At 42.2% G+C, this 18,906-nt stretch overlaps 1 protein-coding gene across 10 annotated transcripts in view; it reads left to right on the top strand.

The window, feature by feature from the left end:
• Window positions 1-18,100, top strand: part of PALM2AKAP2 (PALM2 and AKAP2 fusion) — a 525,798-nt gene extending 507,698 nt beyond the window's left edge. For 6 of the 10 annotated variants that reach the window (XM_077965339.1, XM_077965342.1, XM_028834344.2 and 3 more), the window contains 2 exon segments: window positions 1,669-1,847; window positions 13,992-18,100. In XM_077965339.1, coding sequence (XP_077821465.1) covers window positions 1,669-1,847; window positions 13,992-14,090 — 278 coding nt within the window. In that variant the 3' untranslated portion in view covers window positions 14,091-18,100. 10 annotated transcript variants of the gene reach the window in all.
• Window positions 18,101-18,906: the final 806 nt, after the last annotated feature.

The raw sequence follows: 18,906 nt of genomic DNA, 5'->3' as shown, positions 1-18,906 counted from the left end.
TATACTAAAATCTTGATAAATGTTTACTCTGGGTGATGTTTATGTTTATAGGGGTCATTATAGTGTTCCCTAATTTCCATAATAAAAAATAGAAACCTTTTCCAGTGAATTTGGAGATCTCGAAATACTTATTATTGTACTGTTAATATCAAAAGACTTTTCAGTCATCCTGGTAATTTAGATCAAAGCAATGAATCTCACTTTTATTAATGTAATGTGGCTATGAAATGGAGTGCCCTTTTCTGTATATTAAAACCTATTTTCCACCTAATCCCCAAATATGACAGCTGAAAGCTAGGAGAATTTAAGTGATCAGCCCATGATTGAAGTGGGAATATGAAATGATATCTATAGTCAGTCACATAGCCAAGTACTGGAAGAGCAGGAGTTAAAAACCTGGGTTTCCTGGACTCCAGGCCTTTGTAGCTCTCATCAGAAGGAGGTTGCACCAGTAAAGGGCTAGCAGCCCACATAGAAACATGGACACCAGGCTTCACTTGTGATTCCTGCTACACCAGGCAGTTGCCAAGTTAGAAACCTGGGATGTAAGATGAAGAAAGGTGAGTCATCTTCGGCTTGGAACTGGAAGAGGTCAAATGGTCCTTTTCCCTCCCAAACGGGGCCATGCAAGCCCCATTTATCTTGTGTGTTTTCTCCACATCCCTTGTTCACAGATTCTAGCTGTGTCAACTACAAAGGGCATAATTGGAAAAATCCTAATTGTACTTGAAGATACTTCTCAGTAGTGCATTTGGGGCTCTGTGGCAATAAACCCACCCCTTGAAAAGCCAGAAGCCAGGGCCAGGCATTTCTTGGGAGGGAGGGATGGAAATGGTCTTGGTAAGGGTGCGTAGAGTCATCACACCACTGTTGAATTAATCACTGACCTCATCTCTCCATCCTGAGGATTCTTGGAGGACATTGCAAGAGCTAAAATCTCCCCATTCCTAAGGCTGGTGTGCACCTTTTCCACTGCCTTTGTTGGTATACACTTCTTAAGGTCTGGGATGCCTTAAACCCTCATGTTTCAGGACCCCAGCAGGTGAGGTAAATGAATGAAGCTGGCCAGTATAAGACTGGGGTGAACTGAGAAGAACAAGCCTTATCCTTATTCAAAGGTTTTATAACACTGAGCTGTCTGCACAAAATGCCTGGACAGGTCAGCAGACAACTGGCTTCCTCTGCTATAGAGGATAGACCCTGGTGAGGAAAGCAGGAGGCCTGAGTACCATCACTGGCTCCCTGTGACTTCAGTACAGCCTTCCCTTGGCAGAGCCTCAAGCTCTTTCATCTGTTAAGAAGTGGGTCTCTGAGTCTCCAAGGCGCCACCACCTCTGACAGTCTAATTCTATGATCTGTGATAGGATACATGTCTCAAAACAACTGTGTCTGTCTGTCCAACATATATTTGCATACTGTGTGCCGGGCCTGTTTGATCTAACTGACTTTTTGGAACTTGGTGTCCTTGAGATCTTTGGATGGGTTTGTGCATTAACCTTAAGTGCTTTGATCCTGTAATATAATAAAATGGCCTACACTTAACCATCATTCTGGTACCATTCTCTGTGTCAGAGGTTGTTGCTCTTTTATTTGCCAGTTTTCTCTTCTTTCTAAAAGCAGTCATGAGCAGACAAGCTTAGAAAGGGTGTTCTCTTCGTGTTGTTTCAGGGAAAATAGAGAAAGTCAAACCTCCTCCATCCCCCACCACTGAAGGCCCCAGCTTGCAGCCTGACTTAGCCCCTGAAGAGGCTGCCGGAACCCAGCGGCCCAAGAATCTGATGCAGACCCTCATGGAAGACTATGAGACACACAAATCTAAAAGGCGCGAGAGAATGGATGATAGTAGTGTAAGTTTTTCCTCCTTTCCTTTTTCACTTCTCTGAGCGCGGCCGTCGGTGTGGCGTGTGGCATTCCAGTCCAGGCACAAATGTGTATGTGGTTGTCTAGTCAGCATTAGGGTTCCAATATAGGTTTTCAAATATGTGGTTTCACATGCCTGGAACTGGGTTTGGGTTTTTGCCTGTTTCAAAAAAAAAAATGTTGATCATGCAGGGAGCTGGTTGTTTGCAGCCAAGTATAGCTGGAGTTGACCAGCAAGGCTAGTGTGTAAGATGTTTGGTGCATAGAAAGACAGCATGCAAGGGTCACACAGGGAGAGGGATGCAAGGGCCCTGAAATCATCCCTAAACACCTGGGAGCTGATTTCTACCATTGCCCAGTAGAGATTGTATTTCTCTAGAGAAGGATGAAGATGCTGTTCCTTCAAAGCTGACCCTCTAGGCAATCCCTAACAATGTTACACAGTGCTTAAAAGACCGAGTGTATTTGGGACTGTTAACAAGCCCATGTGCATAGCTTGACAGCAAAGAGCCAGTTAAAATGACAGTTGAAAACCACATGGCTACTTTGCTACCCCCAAACCCTAGGAACTTTGCACATAACGTTCACATTAACTGTGAAGGAAGTCATCTGCTCTGTGGTTTCTTTCTCCAGTTAGAGACGTAGGAACTGTTGCTCTACACAGTCCCAGGAGCCTGGAGATCAGCCTCAGGGTTCATGCCAGCCTCCTATGGGTCTTCTGGCACCAGCCTCTTAGCACATATTTAAGTCACCACCTCCTCCCCTGACTGCACTCAAGTCACAAATAGCTTGGGTTGGTTGAGGATCCTACCCAGTTTACCTGAGACAGTCCTGGCTTATGCCCCTTGTGATGCTGGGATTATTAATATCCCCTTTCACTCTTTTGTTGTTGTTGAGACAGGGTTTGTCTCTGTTACCCAGGCTGGAATGCAGTGATGTAATCATGGCTCATTGCAGCCTCGACCTCCTGGGTTCGGGCAATCCTCCTGCCTCAGCCTCCTGAATAGCTGGGACCACAGGCATATGTCAACACACCTGGCTTATTTTTTAACTTTTTTGTAGAAAGGAGGTCTCATTATGTTGCTCAGGCTGTTCTTCAACTCCTGAGCTCAAGGGTATATTCCCACCACAGCCTCCTAAAGTGCTGGGATTACAGGCATGAGCCCCTGCACCCAGCCTGCCTTTCCCCCTTGAAAGTGTCCCAGTTTGGGTGATAAACCATCTGGTCACCTTAAACTTGAATACTATGGGGTTCACAGTAAGAATTTCCTGCTGCTGGCCGGGCACGGTGGCTCACGCCTGTAATCCCAGTACTTTGGAAGGCCAAGGCAGGCGGATCACGAGGTCAGGAGATCGAGACCATCCTGGCTAACCCGGTGAAACCCTGTCTCTACTAAAAATACAAAAAATTAGCCGGGCGTGGCGGCGGGCGCCTGTAGTCCCAGCTACTCGGGAGGCTGAGGCAGGAGAATGGCGTGAGCCCGGGACGCGGAGCTTGCAGTGAGCCAAGATCGCGCCACTGCACTCCAGCCTGGGCAACTGAGCGAGACTCTGTCTCAAAAAAAAAAAAAAAAAAAAAAGAATTCCCTGCTGCTTTATTGCCTTTATATCCTAGCTGGCTAAGTTAAAGGATTTCTGGAGTTGAAGCCCAGATACTGAAAGTTGCTTTCAAAATATATGGTGGTAAAGAAAGGAAGAAAGCAATGGATATCTGGCAGCTGGCTACTCACTTGGCATCTCCCAGGCTTTCCTTTGTGTTTACACCTGAACTGCATGGAGTGCTGTCTCAGTTGCTGTATTAGGTTGCAGCTATTCTACTGGGCTGTTCACTGTATTAGACAGTGGGATGACGCCTGGCCCTGGGTAGCTGCTGCAGACATTTCCACTGCTGAACTTCACTGTAGGGGAGCCAGCAGCTCCGTTCGTGAGCCTGTAGGATTTTCCCCTGGCTCCTCAGTCACTTTCGCCAGCCCTTCTTTGAAGCCCCACTTCAAAGGATAAAGTTTACCTTAAGAATTTTCGGGAGGCTAGATCATTTTGAAGCTTGGTGCTCTAGGTGTCTGGTTTCTTTTCTCCCAGCGACTCTGCTCAATACATCAGCAGCTTTGGCAGAATTTAGCCAAGTGGATGCCCCACACTCTGATGTGGATGGGGAAGAACAAGTAGAACCACTTAGCATGTGACCCATGTGAGTGTTTGCTGAGCACACTCTACTTGTCACTTGTGTGTGTCTTTTGTGTTGGAGTGCAGATGATAGGGAAAAATACTCCATACAGACGGGTAGAGGCAGTTCTCACTCATTTCATAAAAGCAGAGGGCTGGAAACTCTTTCGTGCACACGCTGACACTCTGGCAGCCACCTAACAAATGCCAACCAGGTTGGATTTTTCCTTTGCGTGAATGAAGCTGCTTGGAATCAGTGTTTTAACATGCTGATTGCCCTTCACTTACGAAGTGAAGAGGCAGCCTCCTGTCTCTATATTTCCCAGTAAATAAACATTTTGAAAAAGGAAGAGACCTAACTAATTAAGCTGTTAATATCCCTGGATCTTGGATTCAAAGCCAAATGTTTTGCACTGTTATTGCTGTTACAACAGAACCAAGTTTGCTGTTGTTGAAAATTCTTAGGATCAGGACAAAATCTACCAATCCACTATATGCTCATTTAAGAGTTCAAATCTAAAACAACAAATTCAGATTGCTTCTAAAGCAAACATATGATCATCAGTCAGGCTTCAAATGAGAGCCCTCTCCTAGCCCTTCCAATTCAGGGGACCTTTTCTCCTTTATCTATGTCGATCACTGGTAAATGTGTTGAAGTTTACCTTTAGGGATGAACAAAGATTCATTTTTTTGCTAACTGATCTGTGGCCCCTTTTCCATTTTTTTTCTTTAATACCAGAAGGATAGTAATAGAGAGCAGATGGATTGCTGGGGGGTTGAGTTATGTAACTGGCTTACCTATCCGTAGAAGCGTAAAGTTAATTCTCTTAAAGGTAAAGTAATTCTGGTCTCTAGCCTCCATTTATATACACTATTCTCACGGAGAAACATGGCTTCTGAGACTCTCCACCCTCTAAGCACCTCAGTGGCTCACACCTACATACCCAGCATCTCCCCATGTTATGCAGCATCACCCCTGGTACCTCCATTTGCCAACATTCTTTCCAGTAAGCCACTTGGCAGCGTTTTGGCATGCCCTTTTGGAGATGATAAATCATACCTGAGAATCAGTACCTGTCATATGATTAGAATACAACCATGTGTTTGGCCATTGAAATTAGCAGTTCTTTGTGAATTAAGCAAAAATAATAATTATTTTTTATTCTTTCTAAGGAGAAGGCAGAGTTAAAAACAAGACAGGCACTGATCATTGGAATATGTATAAAGTGCGATATGTTAGACACAATGATATTGAGGAGAGTGAAAGACAGAAGGAGAAGAATAGAACGTAGCTATGGCGGAAGTTTTGCTGAGTGAGAAACACTGATCTTTGCCATCAAAACAACTTCAGTGTCCCCTGAGGCCCCGAGCCCCGAGCACCATCAGTGTTTTGGTGGCCTCTGGGGTCCTGTCCACTGGGACTCAGCTCAGGGCCCTGCTCTCTCCAGTTTTCCACTTTATAAAAAGTCATATGCAGAGAGGCCCCTGGCTTATGGGAGTCAGGGAGTGGTGTTATCCAAAGGTTATCCCCAACCAGCCATATTTGTTACTAACTCAGAACTTGAGCAAAGTACTCCCTTTAGTGGCCACAGTCTTCACCCACCTGGGCTGATTTCTTTGTCCTGCATATTGAAGTCACCAGTGAGTGTCTCCAGCCTCACTTATTAATGGACCTCTTGGCTAATTCTGGGGACAGGAGGATTACTATCCCCACCCCCACCCACTTACCCAGGGCTGTTTACCAACTTATGCAAGGCCTTTGTGTGAATTAGGAAAAAAGTCACCCTTGTTCCTCTATGAAGATGCAGCCCTGCACCAGCCACACATTTTGGGGGTAGAGTAGGAGACTGGGCTTTAGTACCATTCATCCCTTTAGTCTGATGCTTTTGTGCAGTGCACGCACCACACACGCAGATGCAGCAGTCCTATTCATATTGTGGGTTTCTCTTATCTGAAAATGTTCTCTTATGTGGAAATGTCCCCTTATCTGGGTCTCATGCCATTTCTGCTCAGTCATGCAATTCCTAATGGACGAGTGAATCCTAGTTTCCTAAAGGGCTTCTTGATGCCTTGCAAAGGGACTGCCTCCAAGGTGGGGTTGCCCACTCATGGATCTGGAAGACATTTGGATCAGTGGGCACAAATGATGGACTATTTGGATGTTTTTCCTTCAGGCATGAAGAATCCCTTTAGGAAACTATGACTCATCAGTCTGTCCTAAGTGACATGACTGTATTTAAGCAAACAGTATTTTTCCAGCCAATTATTTCCCTAACCTGACCTGAGCCTCAGAAAGTCAGTGATGCTCATAAACATCTCGAGGGTTTGCTTTGCCTTTCTCAGTTGGAGGGATGCTGACCAGAGTCCAAATCACAGCCTTCTGGATGTTCAGCCCCATCTTTACTTCTAGCACAGGATCTGCTCTCAGTGGGGTTTTCCTGTGTGCGCTCTCTCTCTCTTTCTCATCCCGTGACTTAATTACTGAGAGGTCATCCAACCACTCTGTCTTGTCTTAGAACAAGAGAAGACCTCGTCAGTTCTCCTGGGCTGCGTCAAAACTGAGAGTTCCTGCACACATTACCCTTCCAGACCAGGACATGCATTGAGAGTTCTGGCCATCGTCTCGCTCAGTGGGTGAAGGAAGCCCATCTGCCTCCTGTTCCCCCAGACTCTACAGGAAGCTCAGTGATGCCTTGTGCTTCCCTAACTCTCTCTTGGGTTTTCACTCATACCCTAGTGAAGGTGCAAAGGAGAGAGAAGAGCTCCTGACTTGTCAGCCGCCAGCCATTAGCCCAATCATGACAGAACTATAATTCCTAAGTGTTACATATAAGAAGCAGTCAGCGATCACAGATGTGGGATCCCACCTAACTAGTCTATGGCTATCAATGCCCCAAACCAATAAATGCTTTAAATGCCCCAAGCAGTGTAAATGTGTGCTCATTACCATAATTCTGGAGAGGGATGTCCCAAATCGGTCCTGCTATCTCATTTTCCATTGTCAGGCCATTTTTTTCTGTACTTTGCGGAAGACTTTTAGTCACCTATAGGAACAAAAGGATCATTTCAGTTCCTAAGTGCTCATACTAATAATCCTAAATAATCACCCGAAATTGCTATCAAAGGATGATCCCACTTTCAGGAACTTACCCAGGTCCCCAGGGTTCTGACGAGGGAGGCTGTGTGGTCTCCCTAGGCAGGACTACCCTTAGGCCAGTTTCAGAGAATCTGCCTCCACAAACCAACTCCTGTGATTAGGATCTTCTTTTAATGGAACAACAGGTTACACGACGGCTTTGGGGTTTAGAGAAACATATGGGAAGAGAAAGGCTATTTGGCTACAGATTCTAGCAAATCCAAAATGGCCCCCAACGACCTTGCTGGTGGGCAGCTGGTTGTGTGCAGAGGGGAAGGAATCTTGTTAATTCAAAGGGCAGAAAATGAAAGCAACATTTTGAATTAGCAAAGTACGGCTTATCTGATATTTTTATTAGTGAACAATAGGGTATCTAGTTGCTGCAAAGGAAAGACTTATAAACTAATATCAGTTGGAGAAAGTTTTGGCATGGGTGTAGAATGGCCTCCTGGTATTACTTCCCCTCCCATCCTCTTCTGGTGTGGTGCCTGTTCCCGGCTAGGGGGTGTTCTGTAAGTGTGTCACTGCCATGTACTAACCCTGGTCTTTTCCCTCTCTGCCAGTACACTTCTAAGTTACTGTCTTGCAAGGTGACTTCCGAGGTACTTTTCAATTTGTTTGTCTTGGTCTTACTGAATGCATGATCCAGCTGCATGCTGTTGTGGTTTGCCATTTCCTGATGAGTTAAATGAAAATGGCAAGAAAATGACTTGTCTCCATATGTATTTTTTTGTGCCTTTTCTGAACTATGGGACTGCCTCAAAATGTTGGAGTCCATGCAACAGTGATACACAATGGTGTGCTTTGCCGTGCTGTGCTGTGGGGGCGAGTGGGAGGGTACTGGGGAAGACCTTGCCTGCTCACGGATCTTGAAGACGTTTGGACCAGAGGACATAAGTGATGGGCTATTTTGGTTTTTAAAGTTTCTTTAGGCATTAATAGCAAGTATACTTGGTCTGGTTGGAAAACAGTGCAGCTCATGCAGATTGAGCTATTGATTTTCACCCATTCTTTGTTTACCTTAACATAAAGCTAGAAAGCTCCATTTATAGATTTAATATGAACCATCCTAATCTACAAATTTATCAAATGTGAACCATCCCAGGCCTCCCTCCCTCCAATCTTTAAACATGTATTTTTTAGAAACTCTAAGCCTTGATTTCTCCAAAAGCCTCCTTGTTTAAGAGACAAGGTCTTACTCTGTCGCCCAGGGTGGAGTACAGTGGTGCAGTCAGAGCTCACTGTAGCCTTGACCTCCTGGGCTGAAGCGATCCCCCAATCTCAGCCTCCCAAAGGGCTGGAACTACAGATGTGTGCCACCATGCCCAGCTAATTTTATATTATTTTATTTTATTTTATTTTATTTGTAGGGACAGGGTCTCTCTATGTTGCCCAGGCTGGTCTCAAACTCCTGGCCTCAAGTGATCCTCCTGCCTCAGCCTCCCAAAGCATTGAGGTTACAGGTGTGAGCCACTGTTCCCAGTCCCCAAAAGTCTTCTTCTTTCCTTTTACACAGATTTCACAAATATATGTGCTATGAGAAGGCATATTTTTCTCGTTTAATTTTTTTTCTATTTTGTCCAGTTTTTCTTTTTGCTGAGAAAGCACAATATTTTTCATATTTTTATTTCTGTATTTTATTTTGATTTTAAAATAATTATTTCAAATATACAGAATTGTAGAGAGAATCATTCGTTCATTCATTGAACAATTTTCGAGGCTGTACTATGTGTCAGGCATTGTTCTGGGTTCCATGAATACAGTGGTCAACAAAACGAGTTCCTGATATCATGGAACTGGCATTCAAAATAATGTAAGATAATAAAATAATAAAACCTACCCACCCAGCTTTGTCCATTCTTATCATTTCATGATATTTAATATTTTTAAAAGAATACAATTTAAGCCCTCTCGTTACTTCTCCCAGTTCCCTCCTCCCCTACAATCTCGCAGAGGTAACTATTTTTGAGCTTGTTGTTCATCATTTCCGTGCATGGTTTTATACTTATACTATACATGTGTATATACATAAACAACACCTTATTTTTGCATGTTTAAAGACATTCTATAAATGGTAAATCATGTTGCAGTATCTTCCGCTCCTGACTTTGTTCTGTCTGCATTGTTTTTAGATGTGTCCTTGTTGATCACTGTGGCTCTGGTTCATTCTTTATAACTGCTATATGGTATTCCATTGAATGAATATATCACTATTTATTCAATCTTCTATTATGGAAATGTAGACGATTTCCAGTTTTTCTTACCATTAGAAATAATGCTTTTATAAATGTTATTATACATGTCTCTTTATGTACCTATGGAAGAACCTCTTTCTATATCTCGGAGTAGAAGCACTGGCTACTAGCCCGATACATCCTAACATTTACTAGATATTGTAAATTATTTTTCAAGTTGGTTGCATTAACCTGTGGCATAATAAGTTTTTGGTCTCTCATTTAGCCAAAGAATTATATTTAAATATAGAGCTGACCTGCTGATTATCAGTAATTTTCTTTCATAAGATATCAAATGAATACTGAGAATGTCATTCTGTACTTTCTTTAATGTCTAATTGTGATTCTCATCTGGAAGACGGCAGTTTGAAAATTAGGACTTAGCCCGTCTCCCCTTTGAGTCCATTTAAAACAATGAAAATCTGGTCAAATAGATCCAAGGAAGGTAGAGTTGGGCCCACTCTGTCTTCAATTTAAAAGCAGATTGGAAGATGAAATATAAATATTAATATGAATAGGGTGATACTATTTAACATATCTGTCTTTTGTTTCATATGTCCAAATTAAAATTGTCTATATTGATTGCTATTCAAAGTTAAGCAGTTCACTTGAATTCCCTAAGCATTAGAGAGAAAAATTAATATTAAAGGGTTGTGGAGAGAGAATTGTTTTTTATTCCCCACCAGACCTGAATGTGAATTTGTGAAAGCAATAAAACTTTATTTATTGATTTATGTAGTTTACTTTTTTTTTTTTTTTTTTGAGACACAGTCTCACTCTGTTGCCCAGGCTGAATTACAGTGGTGTGATCTCAGCTTACTGCAGCCTCCACCTCCCATGCTCAAGCGAGTCTCGTGCCTCAACCTCCTAAGTAGCTAGGACTGCAGGTGCCAGCCACCATGCCCAGCTAATTTTTGTATTTTTAGTAGAGACAGGTTTTCACCATGTTGGCCGGGCTGGTCTCGAACTCCTGATCTCAAGCAATCTGCCCACCTTGGCCTCCCAAAGTGCCTGAGCCACTGAACCCGGCCACAATAAAACTTTAAATCAGATCCTTTTTTGTTTTCCCCTTTCCATTTCCATGGGGAGTGTTGATTGCTCCTCTCTGATGTGTCTCCTTCTGGACTCCTTACAGTCATTGGGCAGCAATGTAGTCTGGTGGCCTCAAGCATCAACTCTGCACCCAGAGTGCGGAGTTCAAATCTTGGTTTTGCCTTCTGCTAACTGGGTAATTCTGGGCAAGTTACTTAACCTCCCTGTGCTTCAGGTTCTTCATATAAAAAATGGGAGTAATAACAGCATAAATTTTGTAGACTAGTGGTGAGGATTCAAACAGTAACATAGAACTTAGGACGTGAGTATATCTATTATTAGAGCCCCAGAGACATGTGCCTTTTTGCCCAGAAAATAAAGGAATGAACTTTAGAAAGTAAAGTTAATATGCAGTAATAAACTAGTAATAAAAGCTCTAAATTTGCTAGAGATTCACACATGCGCGTGCACACACACACACACACGCACACACGCGTCTGAATTAATTACAGAACAGATGTTCATTCAAATACCTTGGTTTTTGAAACTTCTGAAGACCAGTTGTGGGGCAGCTGTACTCCCAGACAGCCCTGGGTCATAAGCCTTATGAACCCAAAGACAGCTTTATATCCAGGTTGCCAGGTATTTCAGTAATGATGTTTATTTTCTTGTCTGTGCCATTACTAGCGGCTTTAGATTTCACTAGAAATTTATTGTATGGCCATGGTAAGTGATCGTGTGACCATGGTAAGTGGGCATACAAACTAGGGGAATTAATTAAGAAAAGAGAGCTCATTGTTGGTGTAAGTGAATTATTTGAGCTCTTGACAAGTAGACGTCCAAACCCAAGCTATGTTAAACGTTTCCATAGTTATGAATATTATTTTTCTGCCCATTACACTTTTCATCGCTAAGCTCCATGAGGGAAGGGACTATTGTATCCTCAACAAGAAGCACTGTGCCTTATACTTGGTAGGAAACTAATAAATATGGGTAAATTGGATCGATAGATGGCTTGTAACAAGAGTTCCTAAAGAGTAGAGCAAACTCAATTTGCCCAAGTTGTTTGAGAATCAAAATAGGGTTTAAATAACAAGACGAAAAACATTCCAAGAGGATGGGGATCATAATTTTTACAACTTTAGATTTATTTTTAGCTTTGATGTAAACCTTTCTGTTTGTATCTGCAATCTGAAAGGCAAAGAGATGATCCCTTTATACAATGTAGAGTTCTTTATAAAATGCCCGATATTTGTATGCCGCTTCATAATGTATAAATCCCTTTCACGTGATGATAGAAATAATTATTCCATCATATTAGGCTCTATTTGAGAGCTTACTATGCACTGGGAACTATACTTTACATACATTGCCTCATTGATTTCTCTGTCCAAATTTATGCTGTAGTTTTATGATCCCCATTTTATATGGGGATACTGAGGCACAGGGGTAAGTGACTTTTCCAGGGTCACAAGGATTTGAAGTAGACCTGCTGGACTTCAGAGACCACAGTGCCTTCTGAGTAAGCCTGTGAAGTAGAGTAGCTGTGTTCTCCATGTTATAGATAAGAAATGTGAGATAAAAGATGAACAACAGAGGACAAAACTGGAAATAGAGCCCAGGACTTCCACGTGCAGTCCAGTGCTGTTTTTCAGTTCTGTGCTACCACACATTAGACTATTAGAAAATTTCTCTATTTAACTGTAGCAGATTTGGAAGCATGCTTTCCTCCTGCTAATTTCTTATTCTTAGATATCTGTGGATATTGAGTGAGTGACCATGATATGCTTATATGCAAAACACATTATGCAAAACACACATGGCTTATGTGCTTAACAGTGCATCATTCATTCAGCAAACATGACTGAGGAGGAATGGGGGAGGCTTCCCAGAGGAAAACACGTTGAAGCTCTTGGTGGTGCATTTATTTGGCAAAGGTGCAGAGAAGCAGGTTGAGATGGACCCCCTGATCTCCCATCTACCCAGAATCTGCTTATGTCTGGGCTCCCACCTCAGCCTGTAACTGCATCTCCTTGCTTCTCTGGAGTTGCCAACTGTATTCGTCAACTTTCATACTGCTATGAAGAAATAACCAAGACTGGGCAATTTATAAAGAAAAGGAGGTTTAATGGACTCACAGTTCCACATGGCTGGGGAGGCCTCACAGCAGAAGGCAAAGGAAGATCAAAGGCGTGTCTTAAATGGCAGCAGGCAAGACAGTGTGTGCAGGGGAACTGCCCTTTATAAAACCATCAGGTCTGGTGAGACTTACTCACTATCATGAGAACAGCATGGGAAAACTCACCCCCATATTCAGTTACCTCCCACGAGTCCCTCCTGCTACATGAGAGGATTATGGGAGCTATAATTCAAGATGAGATTTGGGTGGGGACACAGCCAATCCATGTCACCACCATCACTGTCCCTTGCCTAACTGATTATATTTAGAATAAGCAATGCCTTCGTTGCAGTTTGGATAACCAACCAATGTTGGCTCTATTGGACTTTTCTTTAAAATCAGAAACTATACGTCCTAAGCAAATGCCAGAGCAACTGGTAAGAATGCCTGGGCTTGTTTTTGCTGCAGTGTCATGATATAGAACCATTTTTCATATGTTGGCAACCTAAATGCCATTAATCTGGAATCTTTTCTTGATCAAACTGAAACTGGAGCAGATAGGCCGAAGTCTCTTCTCAGGAGTCCATGGACTGCTCTAGTGAATGGAAGGAAGGGAGGCTCTCCCTCAGTGGTAGTGAGCCTACTTGTCCTTAATGTTGTCACCTTTCATTTCATTGATTAGCATATGGGGTCTGAAGTTGCATCAGAATGCTGAGATTGCTTTTATTGATCCAATAACTTTTTTTTTTTCATGTAATGGCTTTTTTAGTTTAATTTTGCCCAAGTAGGTTTTGTACTATAAATATCATCATGGCTTATATAGATTTGCAAAGCTTGATGGACTGAATCCACACTGGTCTCATTGTTTGGAATTATTTTCTGGATTGCTTGTTTATGAAGAGACTGAGATCATCTATAGTGTGCTGTCCAATATGGTAATCACTAGTCACATGGAGCTATTCAAATTAAAATTAACTAAAATGAAATAAACGTAAATATTTAGGTTTTCAACCACACTGGCCCTATTTCAAGTGCTCAATAGCCACGTATGGCTAATGGCTACCATATTGGATAGCAGAGATACATTTTCATCATTGCACAAAGGTCAATTGGACAGCACTGATCTGTCGCGTGTAGAGATCTGCTTCATCTGAAAACTTGATGCAGAATCATAGCTAGTTCAAAAACGTGCAGAACATTGCATGAAAATTAAATCTCTCTATAGTGAAAACTAGGAGTCAAGTAGCAGATGAATTTTGGCTGTGAGACGAATGCGTACCCAGAACCACCCATTCCCCTTTTCCAGTGTCTCTCCTGTCTCCCGCGGTACTCATCACTTTCTCCTCTCAAGCTGATAAACAGAAAGGAAGAAGGAAACAAAGAAGTTGGTTTGTGTTCATAATTAACATCCATGAACTCTGCATAATTTTTTCCCCTCTCTTTACAGGTCCTTGAGGCCACACGGGTTAATCGAAGAAAGAGCGCACTAGCTTTGCGCTGGGAAGCAGGGATCTATGCCAACCAGGAGGAAGAAGACAATGAATAAACTTCCTGCAACCCAGGAAGCGTCTGTGGTGCTTGGGAGACCAAGAAACCAAGAAATTTAACAACTGAAAGCATTTTAATGGACTATTTATTAAAGTGCAAACAAACTCAGCAATCCTTATGTAGACCAGAAGCTGCAATACACAATGATGAAACAAAAAGGAAGTCCACCCATCAGACTCTGGACACCCAGGAGTCAAAAGAGAAAGGACTTTTTTTGGTGACTCAATCCCCGTGTCTGGTTTTGGGCCAATCCACAATGGATCCAAAAGGACAAACGATGTTACAAGCAAATCAACATAGTTGCTACAGGCAGAACTGAGACCAGCCTCTCCGGGTGATGAAGGACAATGGTGATGGGGCCACTTAGAGAGCAGTAGGGCCCAGGCTGGTGCAGCCTACATGGCACAGGATATTTCCCTGCACCAGTTTCCCACCTGTCGCTCACAGCATCGGAGGGTGTTGCATTAACTCCATTTTCTCCAGCAGCCATAAAATGAATGGCGTTTCTCTCCATATTTGCCCAGAAGAGGCAGTTATGATTCCACTTCTCTTACATTTAATTATTTTTAATTGAGAACAACTCATGATCACAATTCATAAAATCCATATTTTAAGACAATATTTCTTCATGTTGCAAACACAATCTATTCTACATGAGGAGGCTGAGAAAGGGGAAGAGAAAACCAAACCAAATGGATGATGTTAGCTTTAGGATCGTGTCTGCTTATAATATTCACTGATCTGCAGTTTATGAGAACACATTTTCACAGTTACGTTTCTTCGTAGGAAAACTATATTTAGTGGGCAACAACTATTTTTATGATGGGATGGGTGAATATATACATGTATAGAATCTGTACACATTGAACAACTTGGTTCAAGATGGTGGGGGCATTTTTAGAGTGGCAATAATTGAAAAAAAGGTGAACTCTGCCTTGGAGAGGTAGATGACAAGAAATAAAAAGGTGTTTATAACTATTTTGTTTTATAAAGTGGGCCTTAGAGATAGGAAGAAGAATGATGGATTCTTTTTGGATCAGTCAGAAAGGAAGCAGGAAAGAAAAGTCATGAAGGTAGAGAGAGAAAAAGGGAGGGAGGGAGGAAGAATGGGAACAAAATAGGAGGTAAGAGATACTATTTTTGCTGAGCAACCAGTGTTTTTCAGGATGCTACAAAGAAAAATATAGAATAGAAATTTAAGTACAGGCTTGGAATCAGCTACAGATCCTAAAGATGGGGTGAGTGTGTGTGTGTGTGTGTGTGTGTACACCATTGTGTGTTTGTGTAAAATGCGTATGTTCAGGAGTAAGGGTGTATGTGTGTATGTATGTGGATTAAAATTCCAGAGTGACCATGGCACTTGGGTGTACAGGTAATTCCTCCAAAGCTGTTTGCTGGCTTCAGGAGTGGAGTGAGAATTTCTTTTTTATGAAAAGGGATATAAAGGCACCGAGCTGATGCAGTATTTGTAATATTAAATTGACCTAACAAGGTATTTGCATGAGTCACAATTGCAAAGTTTTGAGCAGTTTTGTAATTTGACATTTAGGAAAGTCTCCTACTTATTCTCATGCTTTATATTCATGCTTAGTATACTATAGAGGATGCCAGCTTTAATCTTTCTGTCATTTAAAGCAATATGATAAGGGTATTCAATAATTGGGTGCCCTAAATTTCTGGATGAGAAAATTTTCAGTTCTGGCCTTGAGAAAAAAAAAAACAACCAGCCTTTTTTTTTTTTTTTCTTTTTTTCTCGTTTGTTTTAAAACTGTGGTTTTTAAAAAAAGCAATAATTAAGTCAGACCTCACTAAAAATCATTTTTGTTTTTATATTATGTCATAAGCTCTAGTGTGTTATTCTAACAAGTAGCAATTTCACAAAATTTGTATGTAGATGTTAATGCACATTTCCTTCTTTTATTAGACTAGTGTTGACTCTGGGGGGGACATGTATTCACAGATGAGAAGTAGGCACAAAGTGAAAAATGGAACCATCTACTAACAAGGATCCTTTAAAACTGCCAAGGGAACCAGTAACTTGAAGCCACATTCTACAGATGGCAGCCAAAAGAGCACATGGGCAATTGGCACCATCTTTATATGGTTCGTTCTCCTGAATATTTTGAATGAATTCTCAACAAAATGTGCTAGCCGCTGGGGTCACAAAACAAGTAAGATCCCTGTTGCAAGAAATTCATTTTATAGTGAGGGAGGCTGGCATGGAGACTAACATTCTCAGGAAAATGAGATCCCTGTTAGATTAGAAGTCCCGACATGAAATGGGAGGACCCAGGAAGGAGGATCGTCTTTACCTGAGGATTTCCAGCCAGAGGTCCCAGATGCCTGGGCTGAGAACCCAGCAATAGGGGGCATTCCCAAAGCAGACACAGGGATAAGAACAGAGGAGGCAGTAGCATTGCACAGCCCCAGGCACAGTGGCAGTTAGGATGGCTGGAGAGTAGGATAGTTCTATGGATTGCACAAAAAATGTGATGTGCTTCATGTTTTCTCTGATTCATGGATCTGGTAGAGACCATAGACATGATATAGACTAACTTCCCCGTTTTTCACAAGAGGAAACCATCCTTATGACTTACCTTAAAGTTTTTTGTTCTGTTTTGAAGGAAACCATGTGCTACATGAAACCTACATTTGACAAGAGAATGTACAGCTAAGAGAAAAGCTTAAGAGGCCACACTATTCATGGAATCGCTTTAGAGGCAGATGAAGTGGTCTTTGACCACAGTTGACTGAACCAGAGCACTTATTGCTTAAAGATACAGAGCTGGGGGTTCTTGGGCCATGCTCCGTGTGTGGATAAGGAAAGAAATGCTTTTTCTGGGACTTTCCCACAGTCACAAAGCTGTTTTCACTGTGGCCCCTACAACTCTTAACTTTTGCTAGTACTCCTGTGCTGCCTTCCGGATTACTGCTGTCTATTTTCTTGCTCCACTCACTGAAGATCCTAATATAATCCCATTAAAATGTAAATTACAGTTTACTTGGGAGAGCCAGATTTTCTCTGTGCTCTTGAGTTTTTTATTCATTCAAGAAACCTTGGGCCACCGCTTTGTACATAGCACCGTGCTAGGCTCTGGGATCCCAACTGGACCCTTTTAACTTTCTGAAGATGGGACCGTCCCCTGGAGGAAAGTCATTCCTGCCTAATCCATCGAGAGAAAGAGGCTTACGAAAAACTTTGCCTCTGATGCTCGGCCCCACCCCCAAATAGCACGCAAGCTTGTTAACCTCACCTCTTACAAAATGTTTAGATTCTGTAGATGTTAAAAGCCTTTCTGGAAGTATTGCATTCTGCCGTGTTTATAGGTGTTCACTTTCCTCCGGAGCTGATTAACTACTGACATGCCTTGGCTTTCTCATCCAGAAATTATGGAAACAGGGTCTGTCAGTGGCAGGAGGCCGGGCTGTGTTTTACTTGGATGACACAATGCAATTTACTTGCCTATTCATACCCATGCATGCTGCTCACCCTAGACAATGACATATAAGCCGTATATAGATCAATGTCCACATATATATACACACACACATATATATATAAAGCGTTACAAGGAACACTAAAACAGTGTTGATTCTTGTCTCTGAAGATGAGTAATTAAACCTTTTTTTTTTCCCAACTAAAGAATGGATTTAATTAAACTAGGTATTGAAAAAAAGTAGCCTAAGTGTTAGAGATGGTGAATATATTCCATTTTAGTTTAAAGAACCAATTTTCTGAATTTTAAGCATTCAGTAAGCTGCCAATTTTGATTTTGTGTTGCTCTTTACCCAAATTATGTTTTCTTTGTTTTTCTTTTTTGGGGGGAGGAGGGGGAAAAAAGCAGCAATACTGTGTTTGGAAATTATACTCTGTATCTGGCTTTCCTGTGTATGTTAACCACTTAAATGTTATTATCCTGCTTTGGTTTTATAGTGATTGTGAGGCATTCAATGCAAGTATACAGTTATTTTCTCATTAAAATCCAATGTGTGTTGAGTTTTTATAAATAATGGCTGCTTGTTTGACCGTGAGGGAGGGTGGAAGACTGGGCCAAACAGTGGCACGCCAGCGTCCTTGGCCGCTACTGTGTGACAGCTTCTGCTTCCTCATGTTTGGAACAAAGGAACCAATCCAAGCTGAGGGGACACTGCTGCACCAGGCTGTTCCCACAGTCCCCTTTTCAATGCTGTCCCCAGCCACCCTGGCTAGATGCCAAAAGCTGCAGGTGCCTCTTGAGGACATAGACTCGAAGTCACAGCAAGAGCTGGACAAACAGCAGGATGAACTGTAAATTCCAGCCTTGCCTGTAGCTTTGGGCTCTAACCTTTAGAATACATTCTGAGCACCTGTATTTGGCTCTCCTCTGCAAGGAATAGCTGATGGCTACATGTTGACATGAAGGACTCCTTTTGTTGTATTCAACATAAAGCCCCTTTCCCCAAACTCTTACTCTGGTTTCTTTATTTTCCTACTCTTCTACCCCCAACTCTTTTTCTTTTCTTTCTTTTTCTTTTTCTTTTTTTTCTAGAGCTTTATTATGGTATAATTTACTTAACAAAATTTACTCATTTCAAGAGCATGCGAAGACCACAGGTTTATCAGGAAGCATCCTCGCCACATTTCCGCCTGTCCTCCCTTCTACTTCCTCCCTCCCGCTTCAGTCTCTAGCTCCTCCATCCCATCACTCAGCCCTGGGCCCCTGGCCCCTGACCATCAGTTTCCTGGTCTTTCCCTCTGCCCCTCCTCTTCCTGGTACTTCCTTTCCAGCTGCCTTTTTCTCTCTCTCCCCATTTGTAACTCTTCCAGCCTTTTT

The sequence above is a fragment of the Macaca mulatta genome, chromosome 15, assembly GCF_049350105.2.
Source record: "Macaca mulatta isolate MMU2019108-1 chromosome 15, T2T-MMU8v2.0, whole genome shotgun sequence".
In the NCBI taxonomy this organism is placed as follows: domain Eukaryota; kingdom Metazoa; phylum Chordata; class Mammalia; order Primates; family Cercopithecidae; genus Macaca; species Macaca mulatta.
Note: the sequence above shows the minus strand (reverse complement) of the source record. Positions and strands in the feature narration are given on the sequence as shown.